General features: G+C 55.0%; 9 protein-coding genes across 9 annotated transcripts; 7 read left to right on the top strand and 2 right to left on the bottom strand.

Moving 5' to 3' along the window:
- The first annotated feature begins 985 nt into the window (after positions 1–985).
- On the top strand, positions 986–2,461 carry B0T15DRAFT_500367 (uncharacterized protein). The gene is made up of 2 exons (XM_062867366.1): positions 986–1,561; positions 1,622–2,461. The coding sequence occupies exons 1-2, from the start codon at positions 1,322–1,324 to the stop codon at positions 2,153–2,155; spliced, it is 774 nt and encodes a 257-aa protein (XP_062724350.1). The 5' UTR covers positions 986–1,321; the 3' UTR covers positions 2,156–2,461.
- A 1,522-nt stretch (positions 2,462–3,983) lies between these two features.
- On the top strand, positions 3,984–4,740 carry B0T15DRAFT_483194 (cyclophilin-like domain-containing protein; the record flags this gene model as incomplete). Its single annotated transcript, XM_062866146.1, has 3 exons — positions 3,984–4,308; positions 4,375–4,501; positions 4,569–4,740. The coding sequence occupies 3 exons, from the start codon at positions 3,984–3,986 to the stop codon at positions 4,738–4,740; spliced, it is 624 nt and encodes a 207-aa protein (XP_062724349.1).
- A 295-nt stretch (positions 4,741–5,035) lies between these two features.
- B0T15DRAFT_111205 (uncharacterized protein) lies at positions 5,036–5,954 on the top strand. Its single transcript, XM_062861503.1, has 2 exons — positions 5,036–5,442; positions 5,623–5,954. Exons 1-2 carry the CDS (start codon positions 5,257–5,259, stop codon positions 5,818–5,820), a joined length of 384 nt encoding a protein of 127 aa, XP_062724348.1. The 5' UTR covers positions 5,036–5,256; the 3' UTR covers positions 5,821–5,954.
- Positions 5,955–6,199: 245 nt separating this feature from the next.
- Positions 6,200–7,253, bottom strand: B0T15DRAFT_391159 (BIG/ATPase V1 complex, subunit S1; the record flags this gene model as incomplete). The annotated part of the gene is made up of 4 exons (XM_062864570.1): positions 6,200–6,339; positions 6,391–6,609; positions 6,668–7,065; positions 7,156–7,253. The coding sequence occupies 4 exons, from the start codon at positions 7,251–7,253 to the stop codon at positions 6,200–6,202; spliced, it is 855 nt and encodes a 284-aa protein (XP_062724347.1).
- Positions 7,254–7,459: 206 nt separating this feature from the next.
- On the top strand, positions 7,460–8,278 carry B0T15DRAFT_572714 (nucleolar protein 12-domain-containing protein). Its single transcript, XM_062870907.1, has 2 exons — positions 7,460–7,723; positions 7,777–8,278. Exons 1-2 carry the CDS (start codon positions 7,514–7,516, stop codon positions 8,227–8,229), a joined length of 663 nt encoding a protein of 220 aa, XP_062724346.1. The 5' UTR covers positions 7,460–7,513; the 3' UTR covers positions 8,230–8,278.
- Positions 8,279–9,421, bottom strand: B0T15DRAFT_524723 (tropomyosin). The gene is made up of 3 exons (XM_062868792.1): positions 9,221–9,421; positions 8,728–9,032; positions 8,279–8,652 (listed from the first exon to the last, which is right to left on the bottom strand). Exons 1-3 carry the CDS (start codon positions 9,236–9,238, stop codon positions 8,490–8,492), a joined length of 486 nt encoding a protein of 161 aa, XP_062724345.1. The 5' UTR covers positions 9,239–9,421; the 3' UTR covers positions 8,279–8,489.
- A 283-nt stretch (positions 9,422–9,704) lies between these two features.
- Positions 9,705–10,576, top strand: B0T15DRAFT_509015 (uncharacterized protein; the record flags this gene model as incomplete). The annotated part of the gene is made up of 2 exons (XM_062867764.1): positions 9,705–9,861; positions 9,915–10,576. The coding sequence occupies 2 exons, from the start codon at positions 9,705–9,707 to the stop codon at positions 10,574–10,576; spliced, it is 819 nt and encodes a 272-aa protein (XP_062724344.1).
- Positions 10,577–11,311: 735 nt separating this feature from the next.
- Positions 11,312–15,523, top strand: B0T15DRAFT_111035 (SET1-like protein). Its single transcript, XM_062861502.1, has 3 exons — positions 11,312–12,114; positions 12,195–15,264; positions 15,330–15,523. Exons 1-3 carry the CDS (start codon positions 11,425–11,427, stop codon positions 15,431–15,433), a joined length of 3,864 nt encoding a protein of 1,287 aa, XP_062724343.1. The 5' UTR covers positions 11,312–11,424; the 3' UTR covers positions 15,434–15,523.
- A 1,831-nt stretch (positions 15,524–17,354) lies between these two features.
- B0T15DRAFT_110893 (ATP synthase alpha/beta family, nucleotide-binding domain-containing protein) lies at positions 17,355–19,624 on the top strand. Its single transcript, XM_062861500.1, has 5 exons — positions 17,355–17,458; positions 17,516–17,600; positions 17,664–18,278; positions 18,370–19,319; positions 19,416–19,624. The coding sequence occupies exons 1-5, from the start codon at positions 17,432–17,434 to the stop codon at positions 19,470–19,472; spliced, it is 1,734 nt and encodes a 577-aa protein (XP_062724342.1). The 5' UTR covers positions 17,355–17,431; the 3' UTR covers positions 19,473–19,624.
- The last annotated feature ends 48 nt before the right edge of the window (positions 19,625–19,672 follow it).

Below are 19,672 nucleotides of genomic sequence, written 5' to 3'. Positions count from 1 at the left end.
ACCTCAGAACAACTGCAAGAGGTGCTGCCTGGGCTAATGACTTCACGATCGTGACATTCACCAGAAGCGCCATGATGCAAGCAGTAGCCCTAAGCCTAAGTCCGAGGGCGGGATGTTGCGAACAAGACTGTTATATACAGCGAACGTATGTTATATAGTATACGTTAAAACTTGTATAAAGCCCTAGTACTGAGATCCCCTCAACTACTGCGTGCCCATGTGCATTAATGCCAGATAGCAAGCAACATACAATCTGGAAGTGAAGGTCTCATGGAACTCCCGTCCTTACGGCTGTGCCTGTTGGCCTGACACGTGATAGGAAGACAGCCTGGCAGGTCGCCAAGTGGCAGTCATCATTGTTGCAGTCCATTAGAACTATGCAAAGTCAAAATACAATCAATTCGAGAGCAAGCAATCACGGGTTCATGGGCATCAGGGCGCCCAAGGAGTACTGATAACGACGCAGCAGTTTATAGGAAGAGAAGGTCCTGGGATGGGACGCAGCATGCCATGACAATCACAGATAAGGTAGGTATATTGCCAGTAACAGACTACGATGAGGAGAGTACCCTAAAAGGATTGGTATTTAGCTTAGGTAGGTATTTACGCTCAAAATATCTTATTCTACGTCACACTTTATAGGTGACATTTAGGGAAAAACATCAAGCTACGAATTGCTGTGTATGGGGAGCTAAGGTACCTTGCCCAACTACTAGTAGACAATAGATTGGATAGGCTTTTACTCCCGAAGAGTCATCGTTATTGAAATGCACGGATTCCATCACCCTTGCTGCGAAAGGTGACAAGCAGCGACACCCTCCATTGAACTTGTCCGTACTGTCATAGGGAGTGACAGGGACTTGGAAGTGTGTTAGAAGGGATATTCCTCCTAGAATATTCTTACTAGCCTACTGCCCCATTATCTTCAGTTGACCTGAATGGCCTTCGTAGTGCCATAGTCATGCTCTACATCATGGGGCCCGCGCGCTTATACGGAGTCTTCGGTGCGTCGGGTGTGCGTTGAAAGTTTTCGGTCTCTATTGGATGTTACCAAGGTAGCCTGTTCCTTTTAGGGATGAGGCTGTTCAGCAGGAGGCCGCATAGTGCGAAAAGCTGAAATGTAGGTAAGACTGTCAGCATGCACAGCACCCGTGTACCTTGGAGCTTCCAGTCAGCCGCAGCGCTTGAGCCCGGGCCCGGGCCCAGGGTGGCGAGGAAGACAGGGCAGGTGGTATAAGAGCAGTGACTCTCGGCCCCGTCCGCTCAGAGGGGCTGTCAGCTTGCTCATCCTTAATCAGAAATCAAGCAAGAATTGAAAAAGATGATTAAACGGACACGCTCTGCCCCCTCCGTCCTCGTCACTGGCGTCAGTGCTTCAGGCACGGCCAACCAAACCTCGACGCGGTCGTCGCTGCCCTTCACGGGTGCCACCACCGCGGACGCCATTGCCGCCACCGTTGCCGCCACCATTGGCGCCGCGGCCGCAAGCCCGACAGGTGTCCCGGCCCCCCGCCGCAGCCACCCGCTGGGCGTCTATGCGGGCCCAGGTGTGTGCAAAGTAGTATGTTCTCCAAACGTTTTCACCAAAACGACAAATGATAAAGAGGTTAACGCAAACTAGTATCAACAAACAACGCCGGCTGCCCCCGCCACATCCGGACCCGACGGCAATGGTCCCAGTGCGCCTGGACAGTCAAACCAGGCGCCAGCCCCGGCCCCAACACCAACCGGCAGGCCCATCCACCGACGCACTCCCGTCCGGGGCCCCATGCCTTGGCCCGGGGTCGAGCGCTACCGCATGGACTCCGAGGAGAAGAGGCGGTTCCGCGAACTGTGCCGGAAGGCTCAGTTTACTCTGAGTCCGCTGCCGACACCGTCCGATGCTTCCCAGGAGGGGAGCTCGACTCAGCCCTCGAGTCCGGCAATTGGGATTCCCTCGCCCGCCTACGAGGACCCAAGCCCGTTCCCTCCCGTGCCAGGTCCCGTTCCTCCTCCGCTTCCCGCACCGGTCCCCACACCCGCCGCTCCTCCTGCCGCTCGTCCTGCCGGCGGTCGACTGGGAGATCCGCTAACCCACGGGGGGTTGCGGCCCATCCGCCTGTCTAGTCTGTCCTTGGGCTCGGACACAATGCTCCCGAATTGGGTTCGTTCTTAAGACTTGGGTTGGAAAATCGGAATTCTTGTGTTTTGGGATTATCTGGGGGTGGCGTTTGGCGATTTGAAAGGGCTGTTTGTTGACTTGGCAATGATACTACTATCTAATCCAAGAGTATAGAACATGAGCTGGCTGAGCAGTCTGAGCTTCTATCTAGACATCAGCGCCTCATACTTGGTGCTGCCGCTTTGCATAACGTGACACCATCCATGGTGCGCTTTGGGTCATCTAGAGAGCCGCCCTTTCATGCCCCTGGTCTTGGTTGGATAGGGACACTCCGCACTTCTTCACTTTGATTGAGTGGCGTATGGAGGCGACTGGCTGCTCGCCCTCGGCTGCGTACCTTATCTTGCTTGTTTCCGCTCCTCCGTAACTTCACCATTTAGGCACTATCCCCTCCCCGAAATAGCTTCACCCACGATGGGATTCATGGGCAGATCCACGAATACGAGCGTATATTTACAGCACGTGGGGAGGCAGGTACATAAACCAGCCAGAAGGAAGCTCCTCGAGTGGTTCATCTATTTTCCTTCCCGAGTTAGGACCAGGTGCAGTTCACTCTCTTCAATAAACCTGCTTGTCCGTTTCTTTAACCCAAGCTGGAGAGCATAACTGTATCTTTGTAAGGTTGCTAATGTGCTGGCATATCGACCAGGCATTTGCCGGATCTCCCGCCACTATCGACACCATCGCTACGTCGGTTAGTCAAGACACGATGGAATTTGCCCTTACTTGCTTGAGGGTAGGTCGATTCGTCGGCTCATTGGTTTCTCACATGCTGAAAGACCTTTCAAGATTCCTGGGCAGCGTGAAACGCTCTTGGCTGCTAGACTACGCACATACCCCGAGGTACGTGGCTGGCAATCCGTAATGTAGGGCACCATGCGGTCGAAGACTTCTGCTGGTCTTCCGTATGAACTCGTCGAACTGATGGGGATGGGTACCTTAGGCCATCCAAAGGAGGGCTACTGGCTGCCCGACCAACCATTGACTGCCACAAGCAGCGGGCCAGTGGCAGCACGTCCAGTGCCCCTTTCAGCGCGACTGCAACTCTGGGTCTCTTTTCGTCATACAGAATCTCATGCATCTATATATCACACTGTCATTAAGCACGAACACGACAATGTCGATGCCAGCTGGCGCGAGGTCTCCGACCCCAGCAGGATGAACCAAGCATCAACTGTATTCTTCATTTCTACAAGCTGCGAGCTGGCAACTGGCATGGCGTGAAGGTCTGTATCTGAGCAAACTAGCACCAGCTGTTAATATTAATGTTCTGTTGTCTCAACTCTTTTTGCGCGGAGTGGCCGTCCCAGGTTCGTTTGATTCCGACGCTGCCAATCTGCATTCTACGCTCGATTTCGCTATTCCGCAGGATGAGTAAACACGCTGCTATTTGATACGTATTAGCAGTACTAAGGAAGATAGTACTTCAGCTAGGAGTTCAAGAACTCATCCATGGATATTGCGTTCGTGGTGGATATCGTTTCTACCTGCACGCTGATGGAGCTGGGATTCGTCCGTGTTCAATAGAGTCACGGCCGGGGTATTTCGTAGCGGAAGAAGATGCGACTGCGCCTTAGGTACTCCGCAGCCTGCAACTGGCAACATGCAACACCGTGCGCCGTTCTGCGCCAGAAACCCCTGTCATCCGTCCCGCCAACGACGTTTGGGGTTGGAGCTCCTGCTAAGTTGAAACGTAGCTTCAACAACAGTCAACTCTGGCCTTATTTTCCGCTACTTTCTCCGCTTATCTATTGCAATTGACTTCGATTCATCACACGCCATCAACCTTGAATCCCACCTCACGGACAAATACACTGCCAAAATGTTCAATCTCAAGCGGCTCTTCCTCGCCGCCACGCTGGTGGTGGGCGTCAGCTTGCTGTATGCTCAGCCGGCTGCCGCCGTCAAGGGCCCCAAGATCACCCACAAGGTCTACTTCGACATCGAGCACGGCGATGAGCCCCTCGGACGCATTGTGATGGGCCTCTACGGCAAGACTGTCCCCAAGACAGCCGAGAACTTCCGTGCTCTTGCCACTGGCGAGAAGGGCTTCGGCTACGAGGGCTCGACCTTCCACCGGGTCATTAAGCAGTTCATGATCCAGGGCGGCGACTTCACCAAGGGCGACGGAACTGGTGGCAAGTCCAGTGCGTATTCCCTAGGCCTTGCGCGATTGGCGGATGGATCCGAGGCGCTGACATCCATGGTCGCAGTCTACGGCGAGAAGTTCCCTGATGAGAACTTCAAGCTCAAGCACTCCAAGAAGGGCCTTCTCTCCATGGCCAATGCGGGCAAGGACACCAACGGCTCCCAGTTCTTCATCACCACTGTCGTCACCTCGTAAGTCGCCGAGTGTCGTCCGGGAAGCGGTTCTACATGGACGCTTTGCTAATGTGGATGGTGGCAGTTGGCTCGACGGCCGTCACGTCGTCTTCGGCGAGGTCCTTGAAGGCTACGATGTCGTTGAGAAGATCGAGAACGTCGAGACCCAACCCGGTGACAAGCCCGTCAAGACTGTCAAGATCGCCAAGAGCGGCGAGCTCGAGGTCCCACCTGAAGGTATCCATGTGGAACTCTAGCTCCTTCTACAATGCGTGCCATTTCTGACAATCCCCTTTGAGAACCGCGGGATGAGGAAAAGGAGGCACTGTAGATGGGTCTGCCGACGATAGCAAGATGCAGTCCCCTATCGCTGGATCCTGAATTTGTCTAAGGGACAATGTGCTGATCGTTGACTTTCCGCCCTTCGTGCTTGCCCAGGAGCCGAAGACTGGTCCCTCTCAGCCAAGCTGCTGCTTTACGGCATCGTGGTGGCGGTGATTGCGATGTGGTTTCGGTTTTCGAGGAGTGAGCAGACGAGGGACGATGTTGGCCATAGGAAGTCTCTGGCCTGAGTTACAGGATACAGATCTGTCTCGGGGATTTGATTAGATGCCGTCGTGGTTCCAAAAAAGTGGTTGAAGATGGGATTTCATCAGACCTTCGTTAGACGCATTAAGTGGCCCCGTTTTAGGCATCCGTAACTTTTTTTTCCGTCACCTTCAAGACTGAAAGTTGCGAGCCATCTGTTCTACATACAGCAATAGTGCCCAAAAATGAAGGTTCTGACATTAAATTTTCTGACCTGCGCGGTCAAGACGTGCAAGGCTTCTTCCGACTCATTTCCGCTGCACCCTAAGGATGCAGAGCTTGTCAGTGATGATGTCGAGCTCAATCCTCAGTTGTTAGTCAACTTGCTGCCCCGCATCGATTGGAATGCGCTGCGGACAACATCGACAGAGGCAAGTAAAATTGATGTTTCTTTTTCAGCTCGGAGTCGTTGTTTTGGAGGAACATGCCCTGTCCTCATCATTTCCGTTTCATCATGCCGGGTCGGGGTCAACTTGGCTTCTGCCGCTCATATCCATCGTAACTCATCATGGAGCCTTAACGAAAACCATCTTTACTAACCTTATGTGTAGTTGGGCTTCCCTGAACTGCCTGAGCAGCCGCCCACGGTTGAGGAGCTTCGGGCTGACGAAAAAATGCTGAAGGACCTGCACACGTTGCTCATGGAGACGCAAATCAACGAGGGCAAGTTAGTGTGCGGGCATTGCGGACACGAGTATGCTATTCGGGAAGGGATTGCAAATTTCCTCTTGCCAAGTCACCTGGTATGAGCGGAAAGTACATTGTGGAGGTTGGGAGGGGGAAAAGGCGTTCATCATCCATCCGCAACGGGAGAGGCATTCATTACAGGGTCGGCTCACGCTGCTGACGACATGAAGCTTTCAGCAATGAAGTACATGCCATGGCATTCCGCATGCATCCGAGCATGTAGCTGGAAGGAAATCAGGGGTTATGTTGAACCATGCAATGGCATCCACAACCAGATATCCCCTCGGGGCTCATTATGGTTCATGTTCAACCAAAGTCTAGATAGGATTGATGATACCAAAGCTATGCCCAAGCCTCCGAACTCCGTTCCGAGAGAAATATTACAACGTCAAACAAGCCAGGCCGCATTCACTCTGCGAAAGCACAGACATCGTGATCTTGTTACATCTGCTTCTTTTGGGCAGCCGGTCCCATCTCCTTGTCAAACGCACCGTAGGATACCTCCAGGCTGGAAATGGCCTTGAGGCCTACGCCCAGGATAGACAGAAGGATCGCTAGAACGATGAACGACATGAAGATGCCTATCTCCGAGTTAGTAGGCCACCGCGAGAACGCCAACAACAAAAACTTACCAGGCGTGAAGAATTGATACTTCTCAAATAGCGGCAAGTTCGAAGTCGAGTTGCCTTTCTTTGGTGCAGCAACCCCCCGATCTTCGGACCAGCGCTTCATGTCCATATGCACGGGCTCAGCGAAATCGGGCTGATATGCCTTGATCTCGTTCGGATCCGACAAAAGCATGACAGTGTAATCGCTGTCAAGGGTCTCGAGCAGCTTGCCCAGCTCATGGTCTGTTTCCGACGCGTCAGCAGTCCGTCGCTGACGCTCCATTGCTTGGGAGAAACGTACCATTATCCCCAAGGATATCCCTCCTCGCCTCTTCACTTCTTTCCCCAGAAGCAACGGGAGGCAAGTGCCTCAGCTCAACTCTCTCCACCGTCGGCGCCTGCCCCCGGCGCTCCTGACACGCCTGTGTGATATACTCAGCTAGCGGTTGCCCGGAAACCTGGCCAACCACCTCAGCAACGGCCCAGACATTCTCTTGGGCACCTGCTGACTGCACTGCACGACAAAGATTCGGCATGTTGCAGCCGTTGTCGCCATCGTCGCGGATGTCGGCAGCGTGCATGTTTGGTTGCGAGACAAGAATGTACCGCCGTGTAGGACATGATGCGAGGAGGGACTTGGCGCCAGTGAGAACTTGAGACGAGGTTTGCAGTTGAGTGATTGACGAAGGAGGTGGTAATCTGCGAGAAATGCTTGGTGAGCACTCTGTATAACCGTGAAGGGGGACTTCGGATGGGGAGAAACCTGATCCAACGGATGGATGGACGTACTTCGCGGTTGAAAACAGGATAAAGGGAGACGAATCCGAAAACGCCTGCACATGAGCTGCCCAGCAGGCCAGCAACGACGCTGCTATGTGGGATTTCATTGTTGCGGTGATGCCGAAGTATTACGTCGGCATTGACAGCGGTGGATGAGGTTAGAGGCTGAATGCGCCGATGCGGGAGCTCCTGGGTGGCTTGGATGGATGATGCAGCACCAACGGCACGACAGGGCGGTCAAGCTCGGCAGAACCGCCGATAAGCCGACGAGAATCGTGAAATGCAGGAGCTGCCGGCTTGCAGCTAAATTTACAAGGTTCCTTCACCTTAAGAGAGCATCCAGCAGGCAGAGGTGGAAGAACCCAAAATGTTTGCGCAACCGAGGATACGAAAAGCTGTGCCTCCGCCGCCGAAGAAAAGGAAAATTACACATGCTATTGAGGAGATCACCTTCGATAAAGATGCTCGCGCCGAGTACCTCACCGGGTTTCACAAGCGCAAGCAGGCGCGGATCAAGCATGCGCAAGAGATAGCCGAGCGAAAGGCTCGGCAGGACAGAATTGAAATGCGCAAGCAGGTATGAGGAAGACGTCCAGTTTCTATTGTAACATATGCTAAAAGTCTTGTTAGATAAGAGAACAACGGAGACAAGCTGTCGAAGAACATGTCGAGGCTATCAACAAGATCTTGCGAGAGGCCGAGCACGCCGGCACGAGTGATCAGAACAATGCCGGCTCTGAGGAGGAGTGGGAAGGCCTGTCGGATGCAAATGTTCCGGAACCGCCGATCGACCTAGAAGAGGAATACATCGATGAGGACAAGTACACGACAGTCACCGTGGAAGCAGTTAGCGTCGACCGGGATGGCCTGCGTAAGCCAGAACTGGAGCAATCCTCGGAAGATGGAGACTCGGCTCCAGACGAGGATGGAAACGGCGGTGATGATCCCGGGAAGGACGCCAACGGAACTACTAAGCGGTCGAAAGACCCGACCAAGAAGAAAAGGGAGAAGTTCCGGTACGAAACCAAGCTTGAGAGGGACGTGGAAGCACGAAAACAGAAGGCGCGTCGGAGGAAAAGATAATCCAGACAGGGAAAAGACTGAATTAAATATTACCGGATTATTTGAGCGTATACACTGTGCGAAAACGGGGTTTATGAGGGTGTGTAGGCGTGACTTGAGTGTCGCAACACTGTAAGTATTTCAGCGGTGCTAACGACCGGTCCGTCTCCAAGCCTCCTCCATCGGTGGGATATGCCGCACAGAAAGTTTCTGAACCTAGGACACGCCACTCAGTGCTACCAAACCCGCTGCCTGACCCGCCTGACCAACGCGCGTAACCGCTAGATGGTGTTGATCTCGTTCTGGAAGTCCTCGAGCTCCTTTTGCGCAGCGGCATACTTCTTGGCCATCTCCTCGTACTTGGCCTCCCACTGATCGCGCTCCTGCTCGAGAGCCTGGACTTTCCGCTCGAAGTGTCCGGCCTTGACGTCGGTCTGCCGCAGCCTAGAGAGCAGGCGGTCAGCAATAATCCAGAGAGCGCCGGGCTTGGAACATCCGAGCCGGGAACATCGGGCTTACTTCTCGTTGGCTTCGCGCAAAGTCCTGTCGGCTTCCTCGGCCTCTTCCTCGAGAAGTTGGAGCCTTCGAGTCAGCGTTTCGTTCTGGGTTCCGTGCTGCTGGCCTTCGCTGGCAGCAGCCTTGAGCTCCTTGACTTGCGTCTCGTATTTCTCTACCTCGGCCTCCAGCACACTGTTCTTGTGCGTAAGGGAGATGATCTCCTGCTCCTTCTGAAGGTTTTCCTGCTCAAGCGCCTTGACCTTGTTCTGGAGCTCCTCGACCTTCGCCGAGTTCTCCTCGGCTTCCAGGCGGAGCTGGTTCATTTTCTAAGGCGGACATCATATGTTAGCTCTCTGTAGAACATCTCGCACTATAGTAAGCAGCCACGATGCCGCGCGGGAATGCGGGTGTGGAAACACCGGACGAGCGATAGTCGTGGCCATATCGAGAGACTTGACGGTGAACCCAATGGTGGGGCCAAACAGGGGTCCAGCTCTAGAGATTAAGCACTCACCTCCTTGATGCGATCCATGATGTTGATGGTCGAGTTAGATTCGAGTCGGGAAGCAGATTAGATTTCCAAAAGCAAAAGATCACAGCTGGAATGTTGCAACTCGTTGGGCGAGGTTGAAAAGAAGAGAAGTCGGTGGATGCCAGCAGATGAGCGGTATCCGCAGGCAGGCGGTGGTGGGGAGGAAATGGGGGAAGAAATGAGGAACCGCAACTGCCCCTCACCGTTTCCATTTGCTGTCCCTTTGTCTGATCGCCCTGGCCCGGCTAATGGTGGGGTCACTTGCAGGCAATCAACTGCGCCGTTGCTGTGCCAACCCTCGCCGTGCGTTTCCTTATACTAATTGACAGATCCACGCAACGCCGCGACCCAGTCATTGACTTGCTGCGCACGGCTTCAATAGATCATCAATCAATCCGCATCCTCATTTGCCACAAAACCACCACGCAGCGGCCAGCTGGGAGGCCATCACAGCATTCCCACAACGATGTTCGCAGCCAAAGAAAACAACGAGAACGTACTCGCCATTAGAAGAGGCGGAAATGGCCTCGGCAAGTCCGCCAACAACGAGAACACTCTCACCGCTAGAAAGGGTGTAAATGGCCTCGACAAATCAGGCAAGCCGGCGCTGGTGACGCCTGCGGGTGCGTCAAGCTCCTATGCGCCGAGTTGATTCTGTAGCTAACACCATCTGCAGCACCAAGGACGGCTCGGGCACCTCTTGGAAACAAGACCACTAATGCCAAAGCCAGGGCGACGCACCAAACACCGGCCGGCAAGACCCCGGCTGTCAAGGGACTCGCCCGCGACTTCGAGAAGACTACCATCAAGCCGACCACAAATCTTCGGCCGAAGCCGTCCGCGCCCCGAGCTGAAGCCTCACCTTCGAAGCTTGAAGTGCACGCAGACACGAATTCGGCCGAAGAAGAAATCGAGTACGCGCCGCCAAGGCCACACGATATTCAGTATGAATCCGATGTGTTCCCCGACGGCGTCTTAACCTTCGAGGGACTGAAGCCCGAGAATCTATTCAAGGGATATTACCAGTACTACTTCAACCGTGTGGATGACGAAGGCAAGACTGCAATGGAGCGCGAAATGGAAGCGCGGCAACAGCAGCGGTTTCAGCGCGGAGAAGAGCAGATCCTCAGGGATATGGACGAGTTCGATTGGAGCATCGGCGATATCCCTGAGAGCAAGGAGTTGCCCAAGCAGAAGGCCAAGACAGCGCCGGCCCGCAAAACAGTGCCAGTTCCGAAAGCAGCCCAGGCCTCCAAAACAGCGCAGGTGCCCAGAGCAGTTACCGGCAGAAAAGTTCCCGCTGGGCAAAAGGCGGCACGTCCCGGCACCTTGAGGTAGTTACAGGTTTCCTCATCTGTGTGCCGCCTTGGCGATACGCAACTAGGTGGTTGTAGAATATGGAGTGACGGAGTTGACGGGTTGTGCGGTTTTGGTTTTGTTGTTGGCGTGTCCGGCTGGTTGGTTGGTTCGGGTTACTGTATGTGTGTTATGTGATTATTGAAGGGCCAAGAGTAGCATTATGCAGAGGCTCGGTGTTAATTGTCGTTGATCAACGCTCAGGTTCCGATGTTAACCTTTGCCCGCATGTAGTGCTAGAATACTACATCGTATTCTGTGCTTTTACTGACCCAGCAGTCAACACTCTCCAATTGCAATTATCGGATTCATTCAAGCCTCCCATTGATGATGTTAGTACTACTAGTACTAGTACAGGTTAGTTGCCACGTCCTTTAATGCGCTCGGGCCACCTTGGCACATCCACACCGCCCAAGCCTTTTCCGGCTTAGCGAGACAATGGAATGGCTCGCGACTTCAGTCACGCCCTGGTCGTTCCCTAAACTTTCAACTTCATTCCAGTCCACTTCATTTTTCGGTGGTTTAGCTCAACCCTCTGAGCGACGTCTTTTCTTACCAGCACAGGTAGCCGCTCGTCCCAATCATCGATTAAATTTCTCGGCATTTTTTCCGACGTGGAGGCGCCCTCTCAACCGCTCTAAGCTCTCCCGGCGCAGCTAGCGACAGTCTCGGCAAAGCTCTGTCGCGTGGACGCACATGCGCGCGTAGCTCTCCCAACCACGCCTCGATCCAAGATCATCGGCACTCATGCATGGTATTCCATAAAATTAACGGCATTAGAGATGATGGTTAGAGGACGTTGGGAGCGGTACTAATCACCCTTTCTCGCCATGACTCGCCCTGCTGGTGCGAGCTTCGCCCAGTTCTTCCCTGCTGCGCCTCGAGCTGCAAGGGACAGGGCAATGGAACGCGAGAGGGCGAAAGCGAAAGCACAGGAGTCTCCATCTGCGCAAGCAGCCGGCCTCAATGGCCAGCGCACCACGTTGACCCCTTCACAATCGTCTCAACGAGACAACGGCCCCATCCCCATAACCGGCTTCGCATCAAGAGCATCGATGAATGGCGCTGGACGCGATGCAGCGCACTTCTCGACGGACGAGAACGAGTCGCTTGCCGGAGATACTCTCAACGCTGCTGGATCGGCCAGCTCGCATACTAGCTCCAGCTGTTCCGTCTTTAGTGCTCCTGCGCAACCGAGCGACTGCGGTCTCTACAAGAGCTCCAGTCTCCAACCCAGCCCTGCCACTACAATCGCTTCTCTCTCACATCATCCATCTACAAGTGGCCCTGTAAAGGCGCAGTCGACTACTCCCCGCCGTCCCGACGGACTTGACGGACACGGACATACCCCGATGCTCAACGGAACTGCTCATGAGGCCCCGGCTGCCGAACGCGTGCCTGCCCGAGACCCGTCCCGCTCGACTACGTGTATCAGGTGCACATATGACCCTCTTCTGGATACTTCGCTTTCGAGCTCCGAGAGGAGGAAGGCAAAACCGATATACAAAGAGTTTGGATTGGTATGTGCAACTGCTACTTTTACACTGAGAGGGGGGAGCGTCATCTGAAGTATGGGATGATTGGCTAATGCTGCGCATAGGGCGATCAAGATGACGCTCCCCCCTCAGACCCTCGCCTGGCTAAGGGTGGGAGATTGAACTACATCAACGTCGATTTCCACCTTCCGAAGGCTCGCCTACGCCATGCCCCGTACAACCTGAAGCCATGGGCGTATGATCCAAAAACCTCCTGTGGCCCGGGGCCGCCCACCCAAGTTGTGGTGACGGGCTTCAACCCGCTCATTGCCTTCTCCAAGGTCACAGCAGTATTCGCTTCTTTTGGCGATATCGCCGAAAGCAGCAACAAGATGCACCCGGAGACTGGCTGCTACCTAGGCTTTGCCACATTTCGCTATAGGGATTCAAAGCCGAGCCGCTCACGTCCTGTTCCAGTCACCGCGGTCGACGCGGCAAAGCGCGCCATTCGGGCAATGCATGGGAAGAGAATTGAGGCGAACACGATCCGCGTTGAATATGACGCTGAGGGTAGAAAGAGCTCTCGTATGCTCGAAGAGGTGCTGAATAAAGGTGAAGAACCCACGCAGACGTCAGCACAAACCCTGGGGGAGCCAAAAATTCCCACGGGCCCCAGGTCTAAAGAAGTCATACCCGGCCCCCCTCCGACCGCACCTAAGGGCCCTGCAGCGCATCGTGCCCTGAACATTCAGGGTGCCTGGCTGCCGAAGCCTAGACCGGATTCAGTGATAGAGGCGGACCCCATCGCGATACATCTCAAGCATGATCCGTACATCTTTGTTGCGCACGAACATGTCCCTGTGATGTCCACCACCATCGCACACATGAAGAGACGTCTGAAGACCTACATGTTCGAGGATATCCGGGCAGACAGGAGTGGGTACTACATCGTCTTTCAGGATTCGGGATATGGACGTGCCGAGGCCGAGCGGTGCTACAGATGTGCGGATCGTACTGCGTTCTTCACCTACACCATGGTCATGGATCTCCACCTGTACGGGACCGCTGGCAAAAGCTCGCGTAACTCGGACGCTCGGCGGCGGAGTCGCACACCGGACAGGCAACATTTTGATGATGGTCGGTTGCATCGTGAGCACGACCGCAGCAGGCGCGACGAAGAGCGAACCAGGCGTGAGGAACACGAGCGGCGCAGGCGCGAAGAGGAGGCAGATCTGGAGGAGGAGAAGCGGCAGAGGGCGAAAAACTTCGATCCAGTCCTAGAAGCCGCCGATGTGGTTCTCCGGGAGATGAAGGAGCAGCTGATCAAGCATATCCGCACCAAGATCGCGGCGCCGGCTCTGTTCAACTTTCTCGATCCTGTCAACCACATTGCCAAGCGACGCAGGCTGAATATCGAGGATCCACAGGGCGCCAGGCTTCCCCCTATCGTGTTGGACGATTACGAAGACCGATCTCCGGTTGGCACTCCAAATTCCAGGGCAGATCCTATCGAGCGAAGAACAGCCCGTCTCGATGTTTCTGCGCTGCCTCGTATTCGCAAGCTCAAGAACGCACCGTTGAATACCCGTAAGCATGGGTTCAACGACCCATTTGCGCGGGATCGGCCCGTGGCAAGGCGCAGCGCGTTCCGGTCACTCCACTACCGCCTGAGGAGTGACAGTGAAGCTGAATCCGAGGACGAAACTGAGAATAGAACGTCGCTCGGTAGGGACACAGAAGAGCCGGAGTCTCGGCCTCGGAGCCGTATGAGCTCTGACGACGAGGCAGACAAAGACTACGCATCTTGGGGCCCCGGGGACGAAGATTCCATGACGGAGGCGAGCTTTGCCCTCAACGATGGCTCGATGCTCCCCAAGAAGAGGAAGCTGGATCTCCAGGTCGAAACAGCCATTAAACGGCAGAAGAAGACGGATGAAGAGCTTTTCGGAGTGACTATCGATCGCCTCGAAATCGACTTCCCATCTAGGGAACCTTTCTCGGAGGATATTCTTCTTCCAGATGGTGAAGCCGTAGTGGGGAAGGATACCGACGGCTCGCGGTTGCCAACGCCCCTGCCGCAGGAAGTCACTGCTAAGAAGAAGGCGGCCTCGAAGACGAAGAAGAAAACAAAGAAGCAGCTGTTTGAGGAGAGAGAAGCCCTCAAGCGGCAGCAGCAAGAAATATTCGAGAAAGAGGCTCTGCGATCGGAAGAGGTTGACGAAGCGCGGCCAACACCAGAGGCGGAGACTGAGCTTAAGAAGCCCGAGGCGGAAGAGGACGAGAGACCGGACCTGGATGAGAATCTGTATCCGTCCGAGAAAGTCTCTGCTCTTGAGCTTCCTCCGGATTTCAGGTTCGATGTGGCGGCGTTGCAAGAGTTGGCGCTTGCAGATTCAGACCAGCCGGACATTGATAGGCTCCGTAAGAGGTTCGGCCGCGGCAAGATCGATGAGCCGGAGCTCTGGTTATGGAGGCGGGATCGCATCCGTGAGCTAAACTCGGCCGACGGGACAGCGAGGAATCCAGTGCGCATCGAGGGTTATTATGTCCCCAACCCGACAGGCTGCGCCAGAACCGAAGGAGTCAAAAAGATCCTCAACTCGGAGAAGTCGAAGTATCTCCCTCATCACCTGAAGGTCAAGAAGGCCAGAGAGGAGCGCCAAGCGCAAACAGGCAAGAATGCCAAGGATGCGGTTTTGGCTGCGGCGGAGGCGGCCAGACTGGCCGCGGAGAGCCTCGTTGCCAAGGGCAATTCGCGGGCCAACAGGGCCAACAACCGTCGCTTCGTCGCCGACCTCAACGACCAGAGGAAGACACTTGGTCAGGATTCCGATGTCCTGCGGTTCAACCAGCTCAAGAAGCGAAAGAAGCCTGTCAAATTCGCCCGGTCGGCTATCCACAACTGGGGTTTGTATGCCATGGAGAACATCCCCAAGGATGACATGATTATCGAGTACGTCGGCGAGGAGGTCCGACAGCAGATCGCCGAGCTCCGCGAACACAGATACCTAAAGAGCGGCATTGGCAGTAGCTACCTCTTCCGCATTGACGACAACACCGTCATCGACGCGACCAAGAAGGGCGGCATCGCGCGGTTCATCAACCACAGCTGCACGCCCAACTGCACGGCGAAGATCATCAAGGTGGAGGGGAGCAAGCGGATCGTAATCTATGCCCTCCGGGACATCGCACAGAGTACGTTTTATATGCCTACATCTACAGTGCGTGATTGGTTGCCGCTAACGCAGATCGTACCACAGACGAGGAGTTAACGTATGACTACAAATTCGAACGCGAGCTTGGCAGCACAGACCGGATACCTTGCCTTTGCGGAACGGCGGCATGCAAGGGCTTCCTCAACTAAAGCCTCACAACTCGATTCCTAATCCTCATAATGTCTGTCTGCCTTCAGCGCCGCTTTAGCGTGGGCTGTTTATCACATGCCATCCGGTCGGGATTGGGAAGAGATTCGCGGCATATTACGCCGCGCACATAACACCGAGCCCCGCCAGTCGAGCGTTGGTTTGCAGAGTGCATCGTGGTCATGGAGAGAATAGTCCTACCTCGCCTTTCTGCGAGCCAGGAAGAGAGGGCCGCGGTCGGAGGGTTTACGCTGTTTGGGGAAGAAGCAGGCAGCAAGTCCGGCCCCCTGGATCCAACGTCTGCAGAAAATTCACTCCAGTTTTCTCCAGCTTATTCTCTCACAGTTGGATTGCTGTGATCATCAAGGTCCCAATATCGTGTGCTCTGTGGTGTTGTCGCGCTCTGGAGAGACGAATGACTGCTCATCGCAGCGGGTGGGGCCTACTCGGCGGTGTTGGTGATCTGGTTGAAAACAAGAGACTTCTCGCTGACTCAAGGCTGCGTAGTCGGAGTTAGCTTGTATAGATATACTGTTTGTATAGGGACTCCTGGTGTGTACTAGTGCAATGGATGCAGTTGACTACATAATAAATGGTTGAACCGGAGAATGTGTTTGGGGCTCCTTCGTGGAACTCCTTCGGTTGATATCACGGCTCAACGGTCGGGTTGAGATCCTGCTAGCGTCCAGAGAGCGTGTACCATCGTGAATCGAGGATCTGGTCTCATTAACTTGGTCAGGTCAACTCTCTGCCCGGGACTTGGGAGCTGTGTTCTCAGGCAGTAGACATCTGCAAGAGGAATGTTTAATCCTTCCCAGGCCACAATGGAATTCCTGGTAAGAGACAGACTAGCATCGAAGGGTGAGGTAATGAGGTGTTGAGTTAAACCTGAGCTACGTGGTAACGGGAAGGCCGTTTCTAACTTTATTAGAGTACGATCCGTACCTACTGGCACACAGTAGTACGTGAGTTATACGTCCCCACCTTATAGCGAGACAATCCCAATCTACGGTATCGGCATGTGCCACTGCTGCAACCAACACAGCGGCGCAGACGTAGCGCACCAATTCCGAGTTAACTGACCTTACCTGCGAGCCGGATTTCTGTTCTCGTTGCCGAAAGGGATTGCAGCATCGCTGCTCTTAATCCGATCTCCCTTTTTGGACTTAGGCTTGCCAATCCGGAGAAGAACCATGAGCGTACAAGTGCATATCGGCTTGGCTTGAACAAGGTACTGGCGTCTGTGCACCACAGCCGAGACAACATAATTGTCTCTTCGCGAATAGTTCAAGCTCGGCTTCTTGGATGCAGGTGGGACTAGGACTCAGACCGCGACTGAAGGCGCGGCCGTCGCTGGTTGAGCTGTTGGTTCGAGCGGGCCAATCCGACCCGCCGCACGAGGGAGCGGCCACTGCATCATCGCCTCCACTATTCCACCCGGCGGGCACCGTCCCGGCATCCGACCGGCAGCTTGCCCTGTTGGAACAAGCTGTAACCATCCCGCTTCCACCATCACCGAAGAAACGGTCGCTCTCTGCATCTGCATCCGCCCCGCCAGCGTCGACATCCGTCCATAACAGCATTCCCACGATAGTCGTTGATCGTGCACCAGTAGTACCCACGCCGACGAAACCTGCGCCTGCTTCAATTACCTCGTCGCCCAGCATGGCTCCCGTAAGCTCCTCGCCTACCCCCATCCGCACCCGTATCCTCGAGCTTCTCTGGAGGCAGTATCTTAGCCCAACAGCTGCCGCTGGTCTGTACTTTGCGAGACTGACAATACATTTCTCTAGTCGCAGACGAACGGCGACAGGGATGAGGTCCACAAAGGTATGCCCAGGCTCGCTCTGATCAAGCTTCCTGTCGTGGCGTTGGGTTACTGACAGATTAGCAGGCAAGATCTACTCGGTCTCAGGGTGAGCCGCCACCAAGCTCAGACAATGCAAGCCACTAGCGATAGCTAATGCGAAGCACTTAGACCCGTGATCGTCGCCGAAGACATGATTGGTGTTGCCATGTACGAGTTGGTACGGTCGCGCTTCCGCGCCCATCCAGGAGGATCATGTGGCTAAGACGTCGAATAGGTGAAAGTTGGCCATGACCAGCTTGTGGGCGAAGTCATCCGAATCAGCGGCGATCAGGCAACCATCCAGGTGTACGAAGAGACGGGTAAGATGGATGTCGCGTGCTGTCGAATCCGCTACTCTGCGATGCTGACATGAGCTCCCGCAGCCGGCGTTATGGTTGGCGATCCTGTGTTGCGGACAGGTAAGCCTTTATCTGTCGAGCTTGGGCCCGGTCTTCTGAACAACATCTACGACGGTATCCAACGACCACTCGAGAAGATTTCGGCCATGTCCAAGAGCATCTACATCCCCCGAGGCGTTGCCGCCCCAGCACTCGACCGTGAGAAGAAGTGGGACTTCACCCCGGCAATGAAGGTCGGCGACCACATCACGGGCGGCGATGTGTGGGGGACAGTCTTCGAGAACTCCTTCATCTCTGTGCACAAGATCCTGTTCCCGCCGAGAGCCCGTGGCACTATTACGAGGATCGCGGACAAGGGCAGCTACACGGTTGACGAGAAGATCCTCGAGGTCGAGTTCGACGGCAAGAAGACAGAGTATGGCATGATGCAGACCTGGCCGGTGCGGGTGCCGCGCCCGACAACGGAGAAGCACTCGGCGGATAAGCCCTTCCTAGTCGGCCAGCGCGTGCTCGACGCCCTGTTCCCCTCGGTCCAAGGTGGTACGGTTGCCATCCCCGGCGCGTTCGGCTGTGGCAAGACTGTCATCAGCCAGTCAGTCTCCAAGTTCTCCAACAGTGACGTGATTGTCTATGTGGGCTGTAAGCAATCTTCCCCTGACTGTTCATCGCCCTACAGGGCTGCATTTGAAGCCAACGAGACTGCGGAACCACCCGACTGACACTGTTGTAGGCGGCGAACGCGGCAATGAGATGGCTGAAGTTCTCAAGGACTTTCCCGAGCTTACTATTGACGTTGAAGGCCGGAAGGAACCCATCATGAAGCGCACTACCCTCATCGCCAACACCTCCAACATGCCTGTCGCTGCGCGTGAGGCCTCTATCTACACCGGAATTACGGTTGCCGAGTACTTCCGAGACCAGGGTATGAACGTCGCGATGATGGCCGACTCCTCGTCCCGCTGGGCCGAAGCCCTCCGAGAAATTTCCGGCCGTCTAGGCGAGATGCCCGCAGACCAAGGTTTCCCGGCCTACCTCGGCGCGAAGCTCGCCTCCTTTTACGAGCGTGCTGGCAAGGTCGCTGCCCTCGGCAGCCCCGCGCGCGATGGCAGCGTGAGCATCGTCGGCGCTGTTTCCCCTCCCGGTGGTGACTTCTCCGACCCCGTCACTTCCGCGACACTAGGTATCGTGCAGGTCTTCTGGGGCCTGGACAAGAAGCTTGCGCAACGCAAGCACTTCCCCTCGATCAACACGTCCCTCAGCTACAGCAAGTACACCATGGTTCTCGACAAGTGGTACGAGAAGGAGTACCCGGACTTCCCCCGCCTGCGCGACCGCGTCCGCCAGCTGCTGTCCGACAGCGAGGCACTCGACCAAGTCGTCCAGCTGGTCGGCAAGAGCGCGCTCTCGGACCGTGACAAGATCACGCTGGACATGGCGACGCTGATCAAGGAAGACTTCCTGCAGCAGAACGGGTATTCCGACTACGATCAGTTCTGTCCCATCTGGAAGACTGAGTGGATGATGAAGCTCATGATCGGATTCCACGACGAGGCCCAGAAGACGATTGCCACGGGCCAGAGCTGGGCGAAGGTCCGCGAGGCGACCCAGGAACTGCAGGCGCAGTTGCGGAGCTTGAAGTTCGAGGTGCCGACGGAGGGCCAGGAGAAGATCTGCAAGAAGGTTTGTGCTCCCGTTACCTTCCCTCATCCGGCTTTGCGCGGCCCCCGATCCATTGTTGGGATCCGAAGCTGACAGTCTGTCCTTGACAACAAACAGTATGAGTCGATACAGCAAGCGATGCTTGACAAGTTTGCCTCTGTCGTGGATGAGTAAGAGTAGAAGGCTCTTGAGCTATGTGGATACATGTAATGCTGCATAGCGTGTCTCTGGTGTGCTGAGGTAAATCAATGCACTTTCTAACCGTGGTTGGTCGGTCATCGTTTTGGCTTGAATGTAACTGTGCATTTGCGAAAGGCGCGGGTCCAATACTCAACATAGAGAGCTCTGTTTTCTCGTTGGCGACTTGGTGGCTA

The sequence above is a fragment of the Chaetomium strumarium genome (genome assembly GCF_033439665.1).
Source record: "Chaetomium strumarium strain CBS 333.67 chromosome Unknown B0T15scaffold_2, whole genome shotgun sequence".
Taxonomy (NCBI): Eukaryota; Fungi; Ascomycota; class Sordariomycetes; order Sordariales; family Chaetomiaceae; genus Chaetomium; species Chaetomium strumarium.
This window is presented reverse-complemented; position numbering and strand designations above follow the sequence as displayed.